Source organism: Ananas comosus, linkage group 10, assembly GCF_001540865.1.
Source record: "Ananas comosus cultivar F153 linkage group 10, ASM154086v1, whole genome shotgun sequence".
Classification (NCBI taxonomy): domain Eukaryota; kingdom Viridiplantae; phylum Streptophyta; class Magnoliopsida; order Poales; family Bromeliaceae; genus Ananas; species Ananas comosus.
This window is the reverse complement of record NC_033630.1, coordinates 804,904-823,360: the sequence shown is the minus strand read 5'-3', so window position 1 is coordinate 823,360 and position 18,457 is coordinate 804,904. Positions and strand designations below refer to the sequence as shown.

The following is an 18,457-nucleotide window of genomic DNA, read 5'->3' as shown; positions in this document are numbered from 1 at the left end:
ATTGACCGAAAAAATTTAAGTTTCACAAATTGATTATTAGATCCGATCAATTTGTTGATTGTCTTTATTTTCTTTGAATTTTTTTATTATTAAAATTTTTTTTAAGAAAAAAAATATATTATTCATTTTGTTCGTATTCAACAACCAAATAATTAATTTATGCCATAATTGTTGTAGATGGTCTTTTGTATTTTTTTTTTTTTTTTTGATGCGAAACTAATATTAGAACAAACTTCCGTACAACGCACATGAACTATTATTCTAGTATTAAGATGAACTTGAAATCTAAAATCAAAATTCGAAAACTTAGCACAAAAATATTTTATTTTAAGGAACTAAAGACAAAATGTCATTAGAAAATAAAGGAATAATTGAGGACGTGTACCAAGCAACAGTAATTGGGCATCCAATGTCCAATAAATGCCGCATAAAAGAGAATTCGAATAGCGAATTAGAATCCGAGTCCACCAACATGACCTTCCACGCACCCTCCCTCGCTCTCACTTTCCCTCCTCCTTTTATAACGCCTTTCCCCTGTCGCTTGGCGCGCATCAAAACCCCTCTAATTACCATAAACTCTCCAAACCCTAACCCTAGGAACCCACGCAATCGCCCCCTCCTCTTCTCCTCCTCCCCTTCCCCTTCCTCCATGGGCTCCGAGGCCGAGATCGAGCGCGTGCTGTGGACGGAAGAGGAGATCGCGCGCCGCGTCGCCGAGCTCGGCGCCGCCATCTCCGCCGACTTCAAGGGCGCCGTCCCCTCCCCCGTCGTCCTCGTCGGCGTCGCCACCGGGGCCTTCCTCTTCCTCGCCGATATCGCCAGGGAGATCACCGTCCCCGTGGCCATCGACTTCGTCCGCGCCGAATCCTATGGCGCGGGCACGGAGTCCAGCGGTGAGCCCAGGATCTCTGGCGACCTCAAGATCGATGTCGAGGGAAAGCACGTGATCATTGTAAATGCCTTGCGTTTCTCACATTTTGATCTTTTATGGGGTGCTTAATTCTTACTTGATGTGAATTTGTTACTAATTCGTAGTGTATTGGACTCGAACTAGAGAATTTGTTGAAAATTTTAATTTTTTTCGCTGAAAATTTTGATTTAACTGTGAAAAAGGCCCTTTTATTGACTTGCAAGTTGCAACCAAACATGAATAGATTATGCTGATTTTATACGAAGTAACTGAATAGCTAGATTAGTTTTCAGTTGAGTTGAGGATGGTTGTTGGGACCCGGCAAGTATATTGTGTAGTGAAGATGCTCGTTTGAAAACCAAATTGCTAAGAAGATTTTGCTAATTAGTCTTACTCAAATCGGTTGGCTTCACTTAGTGGAGCATAGAGCTCGTTTCAAGGCATACAAAGCATTATTACAGTTGTTGGTTAATATGTCCAACGTAGGAATAAAGCTAGCATTTTTATTTTATTATATTATGTGATTGTGACACTCTTATGCGCATGCGTCATCGGTGCAATTGAACATGAGTACATTTGTCGGTACCGCCTTGTCATTTAAATTAGACTCATAAAACTAAATTGATTCATCTCTTTAATAATGCAAATATTCAATGATGGTATTCAAAACAGCAACCTAGTAGTTGGTCATTTCTCTAATGGTGCAAATGAACTTTGGTTTTGAAAGTTACTTCTTAACCATCTATGTGCACTGCTGAGGTTATTTGTTTGCTCAACTGCTTGGGCATGAAGTGCTTATGCACCTCGCGGCTAGTCAGGAGCTTCTTAAGGATCTGCCTAACACCTAGGCAGTCATCTAAGCATGACTTGCTTGCCTGCTTGATGTTCTGATATGGAGTTTTTTCTACATGAGAGTGAAATTGGATAGAAATTGGGTGCATGTTTTCCTGATGTTCTGATATGGAGTTTTTTCTACATGCGAGTGAAATTGGATAGAAATTGGGTGATGTTTTCATGGAACTCTTTTTTATGACACAACCATAACCTCTCTTTATGCTCTCATTTTTAGCGGGGAAAATCACTGTTGAAATTCCTAGGCTTAGCTTCAAAGGGAATGAAATTTGGAGTTCTCTTAATTTGAAATATATTTCTTATATAGTGCATTATCAGTTAGTTACGGTAGATAATATTTTGCTTTGTTCGAAGTGTGTTCCCAGTGAAGTTTAATGTTGATTAAATACTTAATTGCAATATTTTGCAACCGCACATAGTTGTCTGAAGTTGTTGTATATAGCTGCTCATGTTATTAGTATTAGGTTAATATGTTGTTGTCTCTGTTTATTGACCAAACATATAATACTTTGTAGGTCGAGGACATTGTAGACACGGGGAATACTCTCTCCCGTCTCATGTCTCACTTGGAAAAGAAAGGACCACTCTCTGTATCATTGTGCACATTTCTCGATAAACCTGCGAGGAGGCGGGTCAATTTTGAGCTAGTAGGAGAAGGAAAATTTTACCGTGGTTTTGAGGTAAAAAAAAAAAAAATCCTCTCTCTCTCTCTCTCTCTCTCTCAGCTTTGACTGAAGTGTTGTTTTATCATATTTGCAGTGCCCGGATTACTTTGTGGTAGGCTATGGCATGGACTATGCAGAGCTCTACAGGAATCTGCCTTATGTTGGCATCCTTAAGCCCGAAATGTATAAATAAGATAGACTATGAATTCCTCAGCTTTGCTATATGCAGGGAAGATCTCTGCCTTCTTTTTAACAAAAAGCTCAAAGATTGGGCTTCAGCTGATTCCTATTTATTCCAGAGAATGTAAAGAGACAAGAGATAAGAGAGACTGTTGATTCCTCAGCTTTTTGTTTAATTTGGGGAAGATCACTGCCTGCTTTAGATTAAAAAGCTTTAGGATTGGTCTACAGCTGATTACTATTTATGCCAAAGAATATGAATAGACAACAGATAAATTGTACTCTGTTCTCTCTCATTTGAGTTAATAAATTTCAAGGTTGACTAGTTGCTTTTTTCGCTTTTAGGAGTCCATCCTCTTTTAGTTCCTTTTTAACTGCCGTGTTGCTGATGTACAATAAAAAAAACAGAAAAGCTAATGGCCTCGTTGGTCCGGGGACTACTTGTGTGCTTTTCTAGCCAGATATTGTCAAAATTCGGTAATGGAAACACGTAGGGCGGAAATTCGATTTTCATTATTGTAGATGTTTCATGGTTGACCTTGATTTTAACTTGGTAGAGAAATTTAATGTGAAATTCGGCAATTGACTGGAATATCATCACTGTTTCATGGTTTACCTCGATTTTAACTTGAGAGAACAGTTTATTGTGAAATTCGGCAATTCGCTTGAATATCATCACTGTTTCGTCGCCGCTTTCAACTCGCCCGAGCGAAAGTCGGCAAATTGAGTGGTTTCGTCACCGTCTATCGTTCATAGTATTTAAACACAAAGAAACACCGCTCGTCCTTCGGGAAAAGGGTTTAAGGTTGTGGTATCATCGAAGACGACGAGATCTGAAACCATGGCGAGCTTCCCCTTCGCCTCCCCCCGCATTCATGGCCCCAGACCAAAACCCACCAACATCTCCAAATTAGGGTTTCGGATTGACCCCTCGACTACTTCCTTCTTCTCCCCTCTCCTCCCCAATCCATCTTCTTCTCCCCTCGTCATCCGAACCCGAGCTCGATTCCGCTCCAGTCCTCAATCCCTCGCCACAATCTCACGCACCCAGCACCCCTCCAGCGCCGAGTCCCTCCACGAAAACCCTAATCTCCTCAGAAGCTGCTTCGAGGGCGCGGCGTTGTTTCTCGTAGGGTCGCTCCTCTTCCTCGGGAGGTTCCACTGCAGACCCGCTCTAGCGGTCGCAAATGCCCCAAGGAGCAATTTTTCCGCACCATTGGAGGAAGCTACGAGCACCCAAGAGGCCAAAGATGGTAAAGGGGAGGAGGACGAGGTCCATGAGGAGGTGAGCAATGGTGCCCAAGAAGGGAAAGAGGCGAAAGAGGAAGAAGATGAGGTGGAGATGTATGAGAGGATGCTGGAGAGTAATCCGAGGGACGTGGAGGCGTTGAAGATAGTTTTGTATGGGAAGATGAAGAAGGGGAAGACGAAGGAGGCGGTGAAGTATGTGGAGAGGTTGATCGAGCTCGAGCCCGATGAGATCGAATGGAGGCTGTTGCAGGCTCTCTCCTATGAGCTTGTGGGCAACCTAAGCAAGGCTAAAAAGCTCTTCAAGGAGATCTTGAAGGAGAGGCCCCTCTTGATTAGAGCTTTGCATGTGAGTACATAATCCTCACTTTCTAAATTTAAAAGTTTCTTTTGCTTTTTTTTTGTTTCTGTAACACATTGCAGAACTTAGCTGAACTATAACTGGAATGGACACCTGAACTTTAAAGTTTCGATTTTTTAGTATAACCTTACAGTATGTTTAATTCAAGTACCTCTGCATTTTTTAACTTTTTTAATGGATATTCTTTTGCATGAAACTATCAATAGTGGTAAAAGTTTAGGTCTTAAAATCGAAAATTTTAAGGCTTAATACCAATTTCCTAGTGTAACATTATAGTGACTAATTGAAGATTTGGCTTATCTGTTTGATATTAAGGAAGGTAATTGTTAAAAAAATGTTAACAGTAATGATCCTATCCTCTTAAATCTTTGTTTAATAATGTAATCTGTTAAACAAACAAGTAGATACTTTTTTCATCATGTGGTCTCTTTTTTGTTTGTCCTATTAATGGTGACAGTTTTATTTTATCACTGCTAGTGTTATTAAGCATTGATGTAGCAATCTTATATTAACAAATAGTAATTTCAGTTTCATGTCATCGACTTGATATGTTTCTATACGGTTCCTGGATGCATAATTCCTTCCACAGGTTTAAAACAGAATGTCACAATTTGGAAGAAGCTTTGCCAAATGTAGTTTGTACTTTAGTTTGTCTCTCTCTTTCTCAGAAGATGTTGATCGATGATCATAAAGTAATTCAAAATACAGATGAAGAAAGGAAATTCATGTGGAAAAATATGGAAACAGAGGGTAAGATCACTAGTTCTCCCCTCTGATCGTAATCTAGCTCCCATATCAAACTATTTTCCTTTTGTCTTAAAAATCATTGATTTCTTCTTTACCACTAAGAAATTTTTCTGATTACCTAATGTTTCTAAATGCATGCGCTATTTGGGGATTAAGATAAGGAATATATAGGACTGAAAAAAATAATTTGTTGGAGTGTATTTGTCCTCGCCTTCTTGTTTCCTTTAATCATGTATTCTGATATATTTTGTCACCCTAATTGTCATATACATAGTGAGTTTGGTTTTAACTTAATTTTTGTATTCTTCAGTATATGGTTATTGCACACCTTTTCTTGTTAGATATAATCGGCTTCCTCCTGATCAAGTGCCATTATGTTGGTGGATTAAGCTGCTTGAATTGCTAGCTAACATTGGCTTTGTGATAGTGTCATCAATTTGAAAAGAAGGAAAAAAGAAATTCAAAATTTTCTTTTGTATTTAAATTTTCTTTTATGTAGGGGCTTGCATTGACCATGCACAAAAATAATGAAGGCCCAGCTGTTTTTGAGATGCTAAACAAAGCTCTGGAGCTTGCACGTTGTGAGGATAGAGTCACGGAGGAGAGAAATATAAGGATTTTGATTGCACAGATGCATGTTGTGAAGGTATCAGTATGGATCTTTTGCTGTCGTCCTCGCTCTTTTGTATTTATACTTCTTTACTTAGAGCTTGACGTGTAGAACAAATTAGAGAACATTTGCAATTGCCACGCAGGGTGATCTAGATGGGGCTTCAAAGCGATTCGATGAACTCATCAATGATAATCCCCGAGATTTTCGACCATATCTTTGTAAGGTAGAGCTTCTTCAGTCTATTCATGATAACCGTAGCTTTAAAAGAAAACCCCTTAATTTCCTATATGTGGTTTAGCAATATATCCATGCTTTTTATCATATATTTCTTTTGTTCTTTCCGTTTCCCCTAGTTACCTAATGAAAACATAGGGAATCATACTAATGCCACAAAATTAGATGGTGAGAACACAATTTTGGAAATCTCATTAAATATAGGGGAAACTTCAGATACCCTCCTGTGGTTTCGCACTTTCTCACTTTAGTACCCTGTGATTTTAAGTGTATCAAGTTAGTACCCTGTGGTTTCGCACTTTCTCACTTTAGTATCCTGTAGTTTTAAGTATATCAAGTTAGAACCCTGTGGTTTAATTTTTGTATCAAGTTAGTATCCTGTGATTTCAATTTTGTTTTTTTAGTATTCATTTCGGGGTATATAATTTAACGAAATATTAAACCTCGGGGTACTAAAGTGAGAAAGTGCGAAACCATTGGGTATTAACTTGATACACTTGAAACCACAGGATACTAAAGTGAGAAGGTACGAAACCACAGGGTACTAACTTGATACACTTTAAATCACAGGGTACTGAAGTGAGAAAATGCGAAACCACATGGGGGGTATTTAAAGTTTCCCCTTAAATATATGGTCTATCAAAGATACCGCAACAAAGTGATCCCAGGTTCTTTGTATTTCTATCGTCAATTCGCAGAGTAATATATGCTCTATCTTATTTTTTCTGAGCTTGTTTGATAAACTTGTATGTAATTATGTCGCGCCAGTTCGCTTATTCACTTTTGTGGTATGTTACAGGGGATCATCTATAGCTTACTAGACAAAGAGGAAGAAGCTGATGAACAGTTCGAGATTTATCGGAACCTTGTTCCAGATGAATTCCCTCAGAGAGGTTTTATCGATGACACCATACTGGCCGCGAAAACCGAATCTCGAGAACAGCTCGAGAAAGAATCCAAATCCAAATTCTCCTATGGAAAATGAGATAAACTGCAGTTTGCAGTATTTATTTTGTAATCTGAAGTAGCTTCTTTGTTCCTTGGAAACAAAAAATAATAATAATATTGAGAGGTTTTTGATTCTTTTATTCCGAGATAACCTATAGTTAAGGTTGTCTCAGTACATATTTTACCTCCATGAATATGTGAAGTGCTCTTGTGTGTTTATGTTTATGTACAAGCAGTAATCGGACGGCCTTGATTTAGCGGATAATACATGATCCATCCATCCATCCATCCATCAACTTTTCAATCTCCACCGTTCATCAACGAACGGTAGAGATTTCCGGCAGTCCATTTAGACGGTAGATCCGCTGCCACGTGTGCCTCTTCCGCATGCGCCATCGTCCGCATAATTGCCGCGTCGCTTCCACCACGGTCCACGGAGTTCATCGTCGTCCTCAGTCGCAGTGCCTCTCCCTCTCTCTTCCTCGCGCAAAACCCTAGAGAGAGATGCAACGAAGCGCTCGACATCTGCTCCTACGATCCATCTCCTCATACCCTTTTCGATCCTCTCGACCACCAAAACCTCATTCTCTCCTCGGAACCCTAATCGATCTCCCCCTGAAACCCCACCTTTTCGCCTCCCGAAACCCTACCATCCATTTCGGGCGCCGATTCGGGACGGGGGATCCCGCCGCGGACCACGGGAAGGAGGTGGACGAGATCAACCTCAAGTTCGCGGAGGCGCGGGAGGAGATCGAGGCGGCGCTCGAGTCGAAGGACACCGTGTACTTCGATGAGGAGGCGCAGTGCGCGCGCGACGCGGTGAGGGAGGTGTTGGGCTTGTTCGAGGGGCTCCTCGCGAGGCTCCCGGAGAGGGAGAGGGCGGCGCTGCAGCGCTCCATGGGGCTCAAGATCGAGCAGCTAAAGGCCGAGCTCAAGCAGCTCGATGAGTGAACGAGGTTAGGGTTCCTTCGTTTCTTTTTTTGGGAATTTTACGTTGGATTATGGTTTTTGAACTATTTTTGATGAATAAAGTTGGAATCTTTGCGTTATCTGCCTCGGCATACAATTCAATGAAGGTTAATTGTTGTATTAAGAGATTATAGAAACGATTATGTAGCATTGGCAATCGAAATTGAAGAGTAGTTTTTGCATTTCGTAAGGAAACTACAGTATGTAGTGCTCTCGTTGAGAGTTCAAATGGAGTGTGCGAGCTTTTGGAACATAGCTATGCTTTTGGAAAAAGCTATAAAGGTTTAGTTTCCTTCCTGTGCTTAGTGGCTTCTGCTGATGTGTGTAGAAGGAAGAAAAGCTTCATCCTAGTGAGGAAAGTTAAGCTCGAATGGGGATCAAATCACTGTATTGGATGGAATTACAATTCACTAAATCTTACTTCCCTTGATTGAAATCTTATTACTTCATGATTTGTGTCGATTTCCCCTGATTTACGTGGATGTAGGATTTGAGGATCTATTTGGCATGATTTGAATTTCTTAAACATGAGAAAACTTGTATACCAAAAATACTCTTTCTGATTGCCATAGAGTTCAAAGGGAAGAACATAATGGAGTTCAGTAGCTTCTGTTCAGTCTCATTTCTTATCGAACAACAGAATTTATCTGAAAATCCTATTCGCTGTGATCCATCGAGTTACAATGCAACTCAACTCCATCTTAATGTTGTAATGAGCAGGGTATAGAATAAGGCCCTTCATTAGGCAAAGAGGTAAAACTGATGGAAGTAATTACTTTCGCAGTAGAACTCACTGCTTTTGCCTTTACTTTCGGACTTAATAGACTCGAATCAAACTCTAAACACTTGGGCATTTCTCCGTGATTCTACACCTGTAAAATCCAGAAACCTTTGTGGATATAGGTTCAATATCTTGGTCTTGTAGTGTTGTCTGTTGTGTGGATATGTAAAAATGATTACATTTTAGCGTTTCCCATTTTGTATTCATATTCATGTTCAGAGTTGTATAGGTTAATTCTACATATTCTTGAAGTAGAGAACTAGTTAGACCAAAGAAAGTTCCATCTAATTGCGACCCTGGTGCGCCTTCTATGGTGCATTGCAATGACCACTAGTGAAGAATTTGCTCCCTTAAGGACATTTGTTATAACTGTACATAAAAATTGATTTGCAAACCATAGGTGACTCTATCTCTCTCGTTCGTGCGCACGTGCGTCAATATGTATGATCCCATCATAGAGGAAAATCTCTTTCAAGAGCTAGAGGAGCTGGAAGTAAATAGTTCATCGTGGTTGTAGGTTTATTCTACTTATGTTGGTGTGTGATCAAAAAGCTGCTTTCAATAGCAAAGAAGAGGTCATCACAACATCTTCCATGTAAAATGGCCATGTTCCAACCGTCTCCATTTCTACATATTTGGAAACTTAACCATGAAAAAAACAAAGAAGAAGAAAAGAATGGGGGCAAATATTACCCACTATTTCTCTATAAGCCGCATCGATTATTTCTCACTTTTTGCAGAACACAGAACACTAGAGAATGCTTTCTATAGGTGTGTATCTGGATTCCAGTATAGCCTTTTGTTGTAAATTATTGCAGAAGATATTGCTTTTCTGGTAGATTAAAAGAGGGCTGAATTTTTCGACTGCTTGTGCGATTTTCTCAGTTATTTCATTGCTTTGTTTGTTAATATAGGTGTTTATCTTCAAATTTTTGGAGGATTACAAGTAACATATAGGTGACCTGTATTTAAGGTCAAGAGGATCAAAGATGGTGAGTGGGAGAACTATGGTATGTCGATCTTAAGCTTATCAGAGAGACCAAAATCATCCGGAACGAGATAATTTTAGAGCCTGAAAGTTTGAATGGCTTTTGAAGCATCTTTTCTTCTTATTGGAGGCTTCAGCAAACTAGATGTCCAAAATTTATGTTAAAATGAGCTTTCAGATTTTCAGAATTGAAACTCCGGTTTAAAACCCTTGTTTCTGTTTGCAGTAGAAAGCTTCAAACAGGTTAAGTAGCATGTCTACAAATACTTCAACTATGGCAAGCAGACACCGACCGTCTCTAGCGCAAGTGACAAAGGGCTTGATGGTGTGTACCCGAGGTCCCAATTTCGAATCCTAATTTATTCACATTTCTAGCTAAGTTTATTTCTAAATGAAATAAACGAAGTGGGTAGCATACTACCTATCTCTCAAAAAAAAAACTATGGCAAGCAGACCCCAAAGCCAAATCTTAGTTTTTACCACGGTGGAGCGATGGATAGTCTTCTGAATCACATAAACTGGTTTTGTCTCACCTAAAAGTTAATTCGATATAACTTGTCCATGGGCACATCACAGCTATTCAGATTCGGTGAATGTTTGGATTTTTATCAAATTTGTGAAAATTTGAATCTGCAGCCTTTTTTTTCTGTGTGTGTTGCTCAAAGGACACAAACCTGCTGTGCATTGCGGAAGCTGCCGGATGCTGGGGGAACACAGGGACGTTTCGAAAGCATGCCCCCACACCACCCACCCCCACCGCACCTTTTAGTCACTCTGTAGCGCACATGAAGGGTCTCAGATGCGCGCTACATGTTTGATTATATGTTCTTGTTCCTTTCACGTACTTTGACACCCCCACATGCGGGGCTTTGTATCATCAACAAGCATATGCATGCATGGTGAGTAGGCTTGTGGGTTCCTCCTAACTGTGCACGTGTGGCACTGAAAAATGCATCTTAATACTCCTTAGATTTAAAAGTAAATAAGTTGTTGACTCATTGGTTCCCTTTGATTAGTTTAGGTGGCTCAACGGACATGCTATATGTGGTTTTTCTAGTACAGCTGTTCGAAGAAACTCGATTACTTTCTCAACGTTGATCTTTCAAATTTTAATTATTGACTTTTGGTACGCAGAAGCTTATTTCAACCCTACTACTACATCCAAAAATTATCAGTTTCTCGAATAGAAAAAACTGTTCAAGAATTCGAGGTTCGAAAAGGAGCTAAGAGCTGTATTGTTGCTTCAAATAGAACAAATCTTATAAAGCTTTTTCCGCATTTTAGGCTTCCATTCTTAAATGCTAGTTACTTGCATCTAGGGATGTAAACGAGCCGAACACGAGAGCTGGGGTCGGCTCGTGTTCGGCTCGTTTATTAAACGAGCTGAACACGAGCTGACTCGTTAAAATATCGAGCCGAAAAATTCAGACAAGCCGAGCACGAGCTGGCCAACGAACAATAAATTAAAAAAGATTAGATTAAATATATATAAAAAATAAATTTATAAAATTTTATCCATTAGACTATGATTTAATAGTTGAAACTTTATATATAAATGAGTTTTTTTATAATTAAGCTCGCATTTATATTTTTATTTTGCTAAAATTTAAATAATAAAAATATATATTATATATAATTAATTATTTATATATAATATATAAATTAAATAAATTATTTTAAATATAAAATATATGTATTTGAGCTGCTATCGAGCCGAACACGAGCTGAACCGAACACGAGCTGAACACGAGCGAGTTGACCCCAGCTCGTGTTCGGCTCGTTTATTAAACGAGCTGAAAAATCCAGCTTGTGTTCGACTCGTTTACTAAATGAGCGAGCCGATCTCGAACTCATTTCGAGCCGAACACAAGCTGACTCGCGAACAGCTAGCTGGATTGCCCCCTAGTAAATTGTATGCAGCTTATTTCTAGCTTTTAGAAGTTGTAACATAATCAAACGTTCCCTGCAGAAATTTTAGTTGTATTACATACATTAGCTGGGAATCGCTTGTCATGACAAAACAAACAACGATTATTCAATTAAATTTCCACAACGAAAAAATACGTTACAATTTGACTTGTCCATGGCATTTCTCAGGTGCAAATTCACACACACACACAAAAAAAGGAACCTAAACCCCTCGAATAATGCCTGGACATGACCAAAACTACTCACTGAGATAATACACAAAGGATCTATAAATAAAAAGCGAGCTTCTTATCGATCGTGTCCTGCACTTGCTTACACCTCTCAAATAACCTATTAAAACTGTCTAAATAGTTACTATTCTTAAACAATGACGCGACTACTGACTCTTTCTCTCTCGTGCCAAAAAGGGATCCACTATCATCAGAGCTAATGTTTCCATGCCTCTCAGTGTTTACCTCGCCATGAACAATGCCTTTAGAAGCATTGTTGCTTTCTTCATGAACAACCCCGCGAGAAGGAAAACATTCGGCCCTCGGCACGGAAACAGGCTTCTCCACAGTGGGAAGACTACAACAAGCTTCAACAAGCTCATCAAAGCGAACCGGATTCAACCGCCGATGGCTCTCGAAACTGCTAGTCTTGATCTCCCACGATGTGATAGCATCAATCTCTGTCGAAACCTTATTGAGATGCTCCTCCAATATGTAAGCAAGCGAGCACTCTCTGGAGACCAACCTTGTCATGCTCCAGTTAAATATCCGTCGGAAAATGTCGACCCATCTCGGAACTATGTAGTAAGACGAACCACGGAGCTCAAGGCCGACACCTGTCTGAACCATTACCCTCGCCTCACTTGTGGCTAGTTGAGCATTCAACAATTGACTTGTTCGAGTCAAATAGTTGACCAAGCACTCCTCAAGGGCCGACTTCTGATTCAGAATCTGCTTGCCCATGTGAGAGCCATGGCTCAGCCAAGAGAGGTCGTAATGAAATTCGGGGAGTTTGCAGCAAACTATTGCTTTGGCTAGCGACTCGATTCTTGAAGGCGAGCTCCAGCCTATGCTTGGTAAGAATGTCTCCACAACCTTCCGTTCACTAGTCGACTTCTCAAGAAGATCAATCTCAGGACACGGCCATCCATTTGAATTCACGGATGCAGCAAAATGAACTTGCCCTATCAGCCTGTTGAGGGCGTCATTGAAAGCCGAGATACATTGGTCGGGGCCCACTTGAGAAGCGTCGGAATTCTCGAGGATGTTAAGTGGAAACCTCAGGTAGCTCATGACCAATTCACGAGTATCCACGAGACTGAGAGCTGGTTGAAGAGGTGAATGATACGCCAGCCATTTCAGACCACTTCTCAATTCATCGTCGTCGAAGAAGCCTTTGGGGATATTACCAGCTAGAAAAACAATTGACAATGAGCTTATCTTTGATTTGTCCACGCTGATTAGGCTGAGCCTGTCGTATACTGTTTGTGAAACTAGATCTTTCTCTTCTCCGTAAGTATCAAAACTAGCGATTAAAAGAGGCAGCTTTGATCCAGATGGTATAGACCTTACAAGTTTGTGGAGTTGATTCCTCTGAAAGTCCCATGGAATGCATTCCGATATCAGATATATTAAGCTGCTTGTACCATCGATGCTATCATTTTCAAAAACTTCCTGTTCACTGTCGAGCCCTCTAACAACAGATAAACAGCAGATTTCGGGCGAATTCTTCTGACAGCCTAACCATTTCTTCCATATCGACAAGTGGGGCAAGGAAACGAGCCGTTCGTTGTCTTCTCTACCATGACCCATGAGCTTTGAGAGACACCATCCAAAAGCCGATTTAACAATTCGACTTTGTGATGGTGGGATGAGGATAAGCAGCTTCCAGCAAAAGCATTTCATACCGGGAGTTCTCTCACTTAAAATCGGTGCAACCAATTCTGAAATGTTCAGCCTCGACAATGACTTTTCTTGTTTAAGGTATCTCTCTTTCAGAGCCTTGTCGATGTTGAGCACTTCGCAAGCATGTTTTGGAGCCTGCATCAGAAGAAAACGGAATTATAAGCAGTTACATTTACAACATTTGTATAATATTCAGGCTTTTACACGTACATAGGTCCCTATAAAATAATGTAATTGCTTACATAACCTTGTAAAATGTAAAAACTTTTATACGCCCCATAAAAGTACAATCTCATACAAAAATACTACTAAATTGGGAATCATTCTGTCAGAATGTAGGTTTTTAAAGAGGAAAATGTCTGTACATGCAGGGTACGTACGTAAAAACTACAGTTACCTGGAGAGCATACATGAAAATTCAGATTTGCAATAAATGTTCTATGTAAGTATGTTTATCATTTTCGCGTAATACATGGCATCAGCTACAAGTCTAGAAGGTAACTTGCATGTTTATCAGTTGTGTAATACATGGAACAGGCTACATCTTTAGAAGGTAACTTACTGCTCCCAGAGGACGCAGTGGCGGTCCCACTGTGAGAGAATTCAATGCTGCAATAGCAAGAATCTTATTTTCCTCCCGCCTTAACCTCTTCTGCACAGCTCGTCGCATCCATCTCCTGGTATTTAAAAGAAAACCGAAATTAGTTTCAGTATTGGTTCGTGAATCACCACTATTAATCAGATAATGAGAAGAGTTTTGAACCTTAAGATTAGCTTCAGCTTTTGCCTAGCAACATTTTCCTGATGGACTACAAGCGCTGGTGCTTCCTTGCTGAGATTTTCACCAATATCCATCTGATCATTTGTATTCTCAAGATTGCAGTTAGAGTTTTGAATTCCAGGCACTCCAGCCTCAACTAAATTTACTTCCGTATTCATCAATATCATTTGATCCATTGAAGTGTCTGTAGACGCCTCAATGACTTCATCGTCGGCATTTTGCTGTGGATAGCTACTTATGGAGCTCTCTTTAGATACACTGCTTGAAACCGGAAGTGGAAAAGTGACTTCTTTGACTGTGCCAACTTCTTCAGTGCTCACACGTGCTAGTGGAATCTCTTCTTCAAGCAGTTCTTGTGCTTGAGGAAGAGTGCGAGATTTGGGATGTACTTGATTATATGCTTGATTATCGACCATTGGCTCATCAATCAAATCATTCATCACTTCTGCTTCCGAAGCAACTCCTTTCTCATCAGCTACTTCTAACGTCATATCCGAGTGAATAACCCTCTCGCCAGTGAGAGCTGACATAGTAGGACCAGAATAAACGTCGCCGATAATTCTTTGCGACTTCTTAAGCTGCACAAGTTGAGAACACTTGGTTGGGAAGTCGGCATCTTGATTGAGAAAGGGGCCCTCTTTTACCATATAAAGTTCTTCATATTTCTTTAATGCAAATCCGTGATACTCTAAGAGACACTCTAAGTCTTCTCCCTAAGCAGCACAAAACGAGTAGTCAGTGATGATCAAGATTGTTATGTATATAAGCAAAGGATAAATAAAGTAACACTTTTACCTCCATACCGAGCCAGTTAACAACATGAGTTATCGGGATCCCTTGATTATTCTGAAGACTACTGTGAAGAGAAGCAAGTGCTTGTGTTCTTACCTGGAAACATCGAAATTTTGTTAGATCTCATGTACACAATAGCGAGCAGACTTGAGTTCTTACCAGATGCAAAAAGACTTAACTCTCATGAACACAATCACGTCAGAAGTATAAATCCTAGGATTCGATTCATAAAACCCCACCAACTTTTGCCTATTTGCTCTTATTACACAGTGTACTCTAATTTGCTTCAGGGAAAGTGGGCAAAAAAAACACCCACTAACATTTATCCCATTGCACTTAGGATCCAAAAGGTTGAATTACTGCGAAAGACTCGCTACTGATGTCAGCAATTTTTGTTTGGTGCAAAAAAGTTAAATTTGCCTAGAAAAGATGATATGGTACTAAAAGGACACTCACAATGACACTTTATAGTTGGCAAGGTTTTTTCATCAATCATACTGTATATGTAAAATTGCAAGGAAAATAAGCATGAGTTATTTTGCACCAAATTAAATAATGGGCCAAATTGGAATTAAAGGAAGACCACTGAATATCTATGATTTTAGTCCTAATAATTAAATGACAAAGGAATATACAAGCAGAGGAAATATTACATACTTTTGTGAAATGAGCATGCATCAAGCATGCCTGCAGATAAGTTGCTTTCCTTGCAAGGCGAAAGAAGGCGATGTAGTTGCCAAATCTACATGCTCTGAAATTGCAAAACCAAACAAAATCATGAATAGTCCAGAGTAATAAATATTGAACCATCAGATGACAGCGATTGGAGTAGTAGTAACCTTGACACCTCCCTTGCAAATGAAATTTCTGGGCTGTTTCTTATCTCCGGAGACATTTTAGTGAGATCAAGCGAGAGTTCACCAGGTTCAACCTAGCATGATAGGAGACAATTAAGGGCAATTACAAGAAACCGTTAAATCATTTGTTTGATCTAGCCTCAGCTTCCGCAGAAATGATGTTTGAGTACAGCTGCTTGAAGAAGCACTAACAGCTTGCCCAAGAAAAATCTCCTCAACAAATTCTTACTGTAGTAGAAACAGAATCGTCAAATTGAAACTTTTGCTTTTGGGGCCCAAGAAGCTTATTCCAGATCCTGCCATAGCAAAAGCTACAGAGTACTTGTTTGCCAAAAGCCAAACTGCTGCTTCTCCAGAGAAGTTGTTCCAAAAGCCGGACCATACAGGCATAGAGCCATCTAGTTTAGAGTTTGAAAAATAAGGTACCTTGTAACCAGGGTGCCTGTCCAACTTGAGAAGCGCGTAATAACCTCGGAACTCCTTTTCGGTTGGCACAACTATTCCCTTCTTCCTATGATCAGTGTACATTTGAAACAGCTCAACTGATGTTTTATTCATCTGCTCAATGTTGAGGTGAGCATCAAACCCCTCTGAAAAGCCCTCTCCTTTGTTGTATTCACATAACTCATGCATAGCAATTATATGAAGTCTTATCTGGTGGCAGTAAAAGAAGAAACCATTAGTGATATTTAAAGTTTGTATAAGTAAAAGAGCAAATACATAAAGGCTAAATTACAAAAAACATCTCTGTACTTTCCTCTCTTTCTTGGTTACTCCCCAACACTTTAATTGTCGCAACTTCAACTTTACATTAAACTAATTGGTCCAAAATTTTGGGACAACTACTAATAGTAACTTGGATGCAAAACTTCACGGGAGTGGGATGGCATATAACACAGCTTCAGGCTTCTATAGCTGAATACTTACATAAAACTGGATCCTAAATAATAGATCTAAAAACCCAAGAAACAAGGTCCCTTCTTCACCAGAGCTACCAAAATTGGCAGTTTATTGGTAAATATACTCAATGTATGTATCATTTTTTTTCCATGTTGCATCTGAATCCAACATTATCCTGGATTTTAGGACCTATTTGATTTGACACAAAAGCAAAATGCAAGATTGAATGACTTTTAAGAGCTGCTAATACAGGTGTGGTTTTCGTTATGTAGCCGTGAATAAATTTTAGGAGCTGCAATCTGGGATATACCATTTGCTCCAGCATTGTTATAGCTTCTTGATTGAAGATGTGTTGCATCCTGAGGTCCAATCTCACTGCTCTCATTCTATCCCACAAGAAGTTGTATATACTCAGGAAACTGTCGTCATAAGGTTGATCCAGCAAATTGAGAAGATAATCGACCGTAATTTGCAACACAGGGAGTGGCCTTATCAAACTAGTTTCTCGCTCAGCTGTCCTAGTATACTGCATGAATGAAATAAGAACTTCAGTATCATGCTTCCTGTTGAGGGTGGTAAAAAATTATTTAAGAACATATCTTATTACTCAGACACGAGACTAAGAACATCAACCAGGTACCTTTTTAACGGCAAGGTATTTGGTAGTTTGGTTTCTCTCTCCATCCAGTCGCTCATATCTATCAAGATCTCCTTTCCTTTCACGCTCCTCCCTCTCAGATTCTGAAGCAAGGTGGAAGAAAAAGTTAAAAGGGCTGAAATTCCAGCATGGAGTTAAATATGGAAACAAGTTTGTTTTTTAAAAAATAAATTTATAATACTCCCTAACATGTGTAAACAATTAAAGGAAACATTGAATGAACCTGGACACATATCTGGACAAAGCCCAACCACAACTGGAGATGATTCTGAGACTTCGATGTCTGATACACTGCTTCTATTTGCTTCTTCAGCTGGCTCCAGTGCATTGTGCTCGGCCAAAGAAGCATGATTCTGTCTATATGACGAAGTATTTTGCTTTGAAAAATCACCCATTTTCTCTATCGGTCTGCTTAATTCTACATTAAAGCGGGCCAGACGCTTCGCCTTTGCCAACTCTTCTCTGCAATCAATATTCAGTTTGTTAAGCAAACTGTTTCTTTACCAAGATAAGAACGGTAAAAACACAAAGATACCTATCAGAATCAAGCTGAACAAGTGGCTTCTGTAAAGCTTCAGGAACCAGTAGAGGAGGAGACCGGGCCCTTTTAGCAGCATTTGTATAAACTGGTTTTGGTGGGGAAAGGGTTGCTTTATTATGTGTATCAGAAGAAGGCTCAAAGGTATGGAATTTCTGATGAGGTAGTGAGTGTGAACCAATAGGCGATTGCTTTTGATTGTCCAAATTCCGAAGGGTTACATCAGGCCTGAAACATCACGGTGCAGCAAGTGATCTATCAAAAAGACAAAGATTAGAAAAGGCTAAATTACAGAAAACCTCCCTGTCAATACCCACTTGTTCACGTTTCCTCTCTGTCATTCAAAAACCTACACTTTGCCCCCTTAAAAAATAAAAATGTTCACAAAGGGGTACGGTGTGACAAAATAACCAAATTATCCTCATCTTCTTCGTTTCCTCCTCAATCCTGCTCATCCCGCACCCTCGCCTGTGCCTCTCTTTACCCTAGCTCCGACTTCGTTTCCTCCACCTGCTCCCCTACTCCTCCAGCACCACGCGGCTCCTTTATTTTGGCGACGGTAGGGAGGAGATCGTGGTGGGTATGGGCGGAGAGGTGGGCGAGGGCGAGGG

At 40.0% G+C, this 18,457-nt stretch overlaps 4 protein-coding genes across 6 annotated transcripts; 3 read left to right on the top strand and 1 right to left on the bottom strand.

Moving 5' to 3' along the window:
• LOC109716357 (hypoxanthine-guanine phosphoribosyltransferase) lies at nucleotides 456-2,932 on the top strand. Its single transcript, XM_020241744.1, has 3 exons — nucleotides 456-952; nucleotides 2,278-2,442; nucleotides 2,522-2,932. The coding sequence occupies exons 1-3, from the start codon at nucleotides 473-475 to the stop codon at nucleotides 2,618-2,620; spliced, it is 744 nt and encodes a 247-aa protein (XP_020097333.1). The 5' UTR covers nucleotides 456-472; the 3' UTR covers nucleotides 2,621-2,932.
• Nucleotides 3,287-6,898, top strand: LOC109716356 (protein SLOW GREEN 1, chloroplastic). Of its 3 annotated transcripts, none has more exons than XR_002217907.1 (5): nucleotides 3,287-4,204; nucleotides 5,463-5,609; nucleotides 5,719-5,799; nucleotides 6,381-6,509; nucleotides 6,610-6,748. XR_002217907.1 is itself a non-coding variant. In XM_020241743.1 (5 exons), the coding sequence occupies exons 1-4, from the start codon at nucleotides 3,449-3,451 to the stop codon at nucleotides 6,435-6,437; spliced, it is 1,041 nt and encodes a 346-aa protein (XP_020097332.1). In that variant the 5' UTR covers nucleotides 3,287-3,448; the 3' UTR covers nucleotides 6,438-6,478; nucleotides 6,610-6,748. The 3 variants fall into 3 exon arrangements, 2 of the variants coding, with proteins under 2 accessions (XP_020097332.1, XP_020097331.1); XM_020241743.1 differs by having other exon boundaries at nucleotides 6,381-6,478; XM_020241742.1 differs by lacking the exon at nucleotides 6,381-6,509 and having other exon boundaries at nucleotides 3,294-4,204; nucleotides 6,610-6,898.
• Nucleotides 7,015-7,922, top strand: LOC109716358. The gene has a single exon (XM_020241745.1). It carries the CDS (start codon nucleotides 7,263-7,265, stop codon nucleotides 7,707-7,709), a length of 447 nt encoding a protein of 148 aa, XP_020097334.1. The 5' UTR covers nucleotides 7,015-7,262; the 3' UTR covers nucleotides 7,710-7,922.
• Nucleotides 11,510-18,446, bottom strand: LOC109716328 (SAC3 family protein B-like). The gene is made up of 11 exons (XM_020241705.1): nucleotides 17,844-18,446; nucleotides 17,532-17,770; nucleotides 17,291-17,391; nucleotides 16,961-17,176; nucleotides 16,177-16,404; nucleotides 15,733-15,824; nucleotides 15,551-15,644; nucleotides 14,897-14,989; nucleotides 14,084-14,814; nucleotides 13,883-13,997; nucleotides 11,510-13,455 (listed from the first exon to the last, which is right to left on the bottom strand). The coding sequence occupies exons 2-11, from the start codon at nucleotides 17,701-17,703 to the stop codon at nucleotides 11,692-11,694; spliced, it is 3,606 nt and encodes a 1,201-aa protein (XP_020097294.1). The 5' UTR covers nucleotides 17,704-17,770; nucleotides 17,844-18,446; the 3' UTR covers nucleotides 11,510-11,691.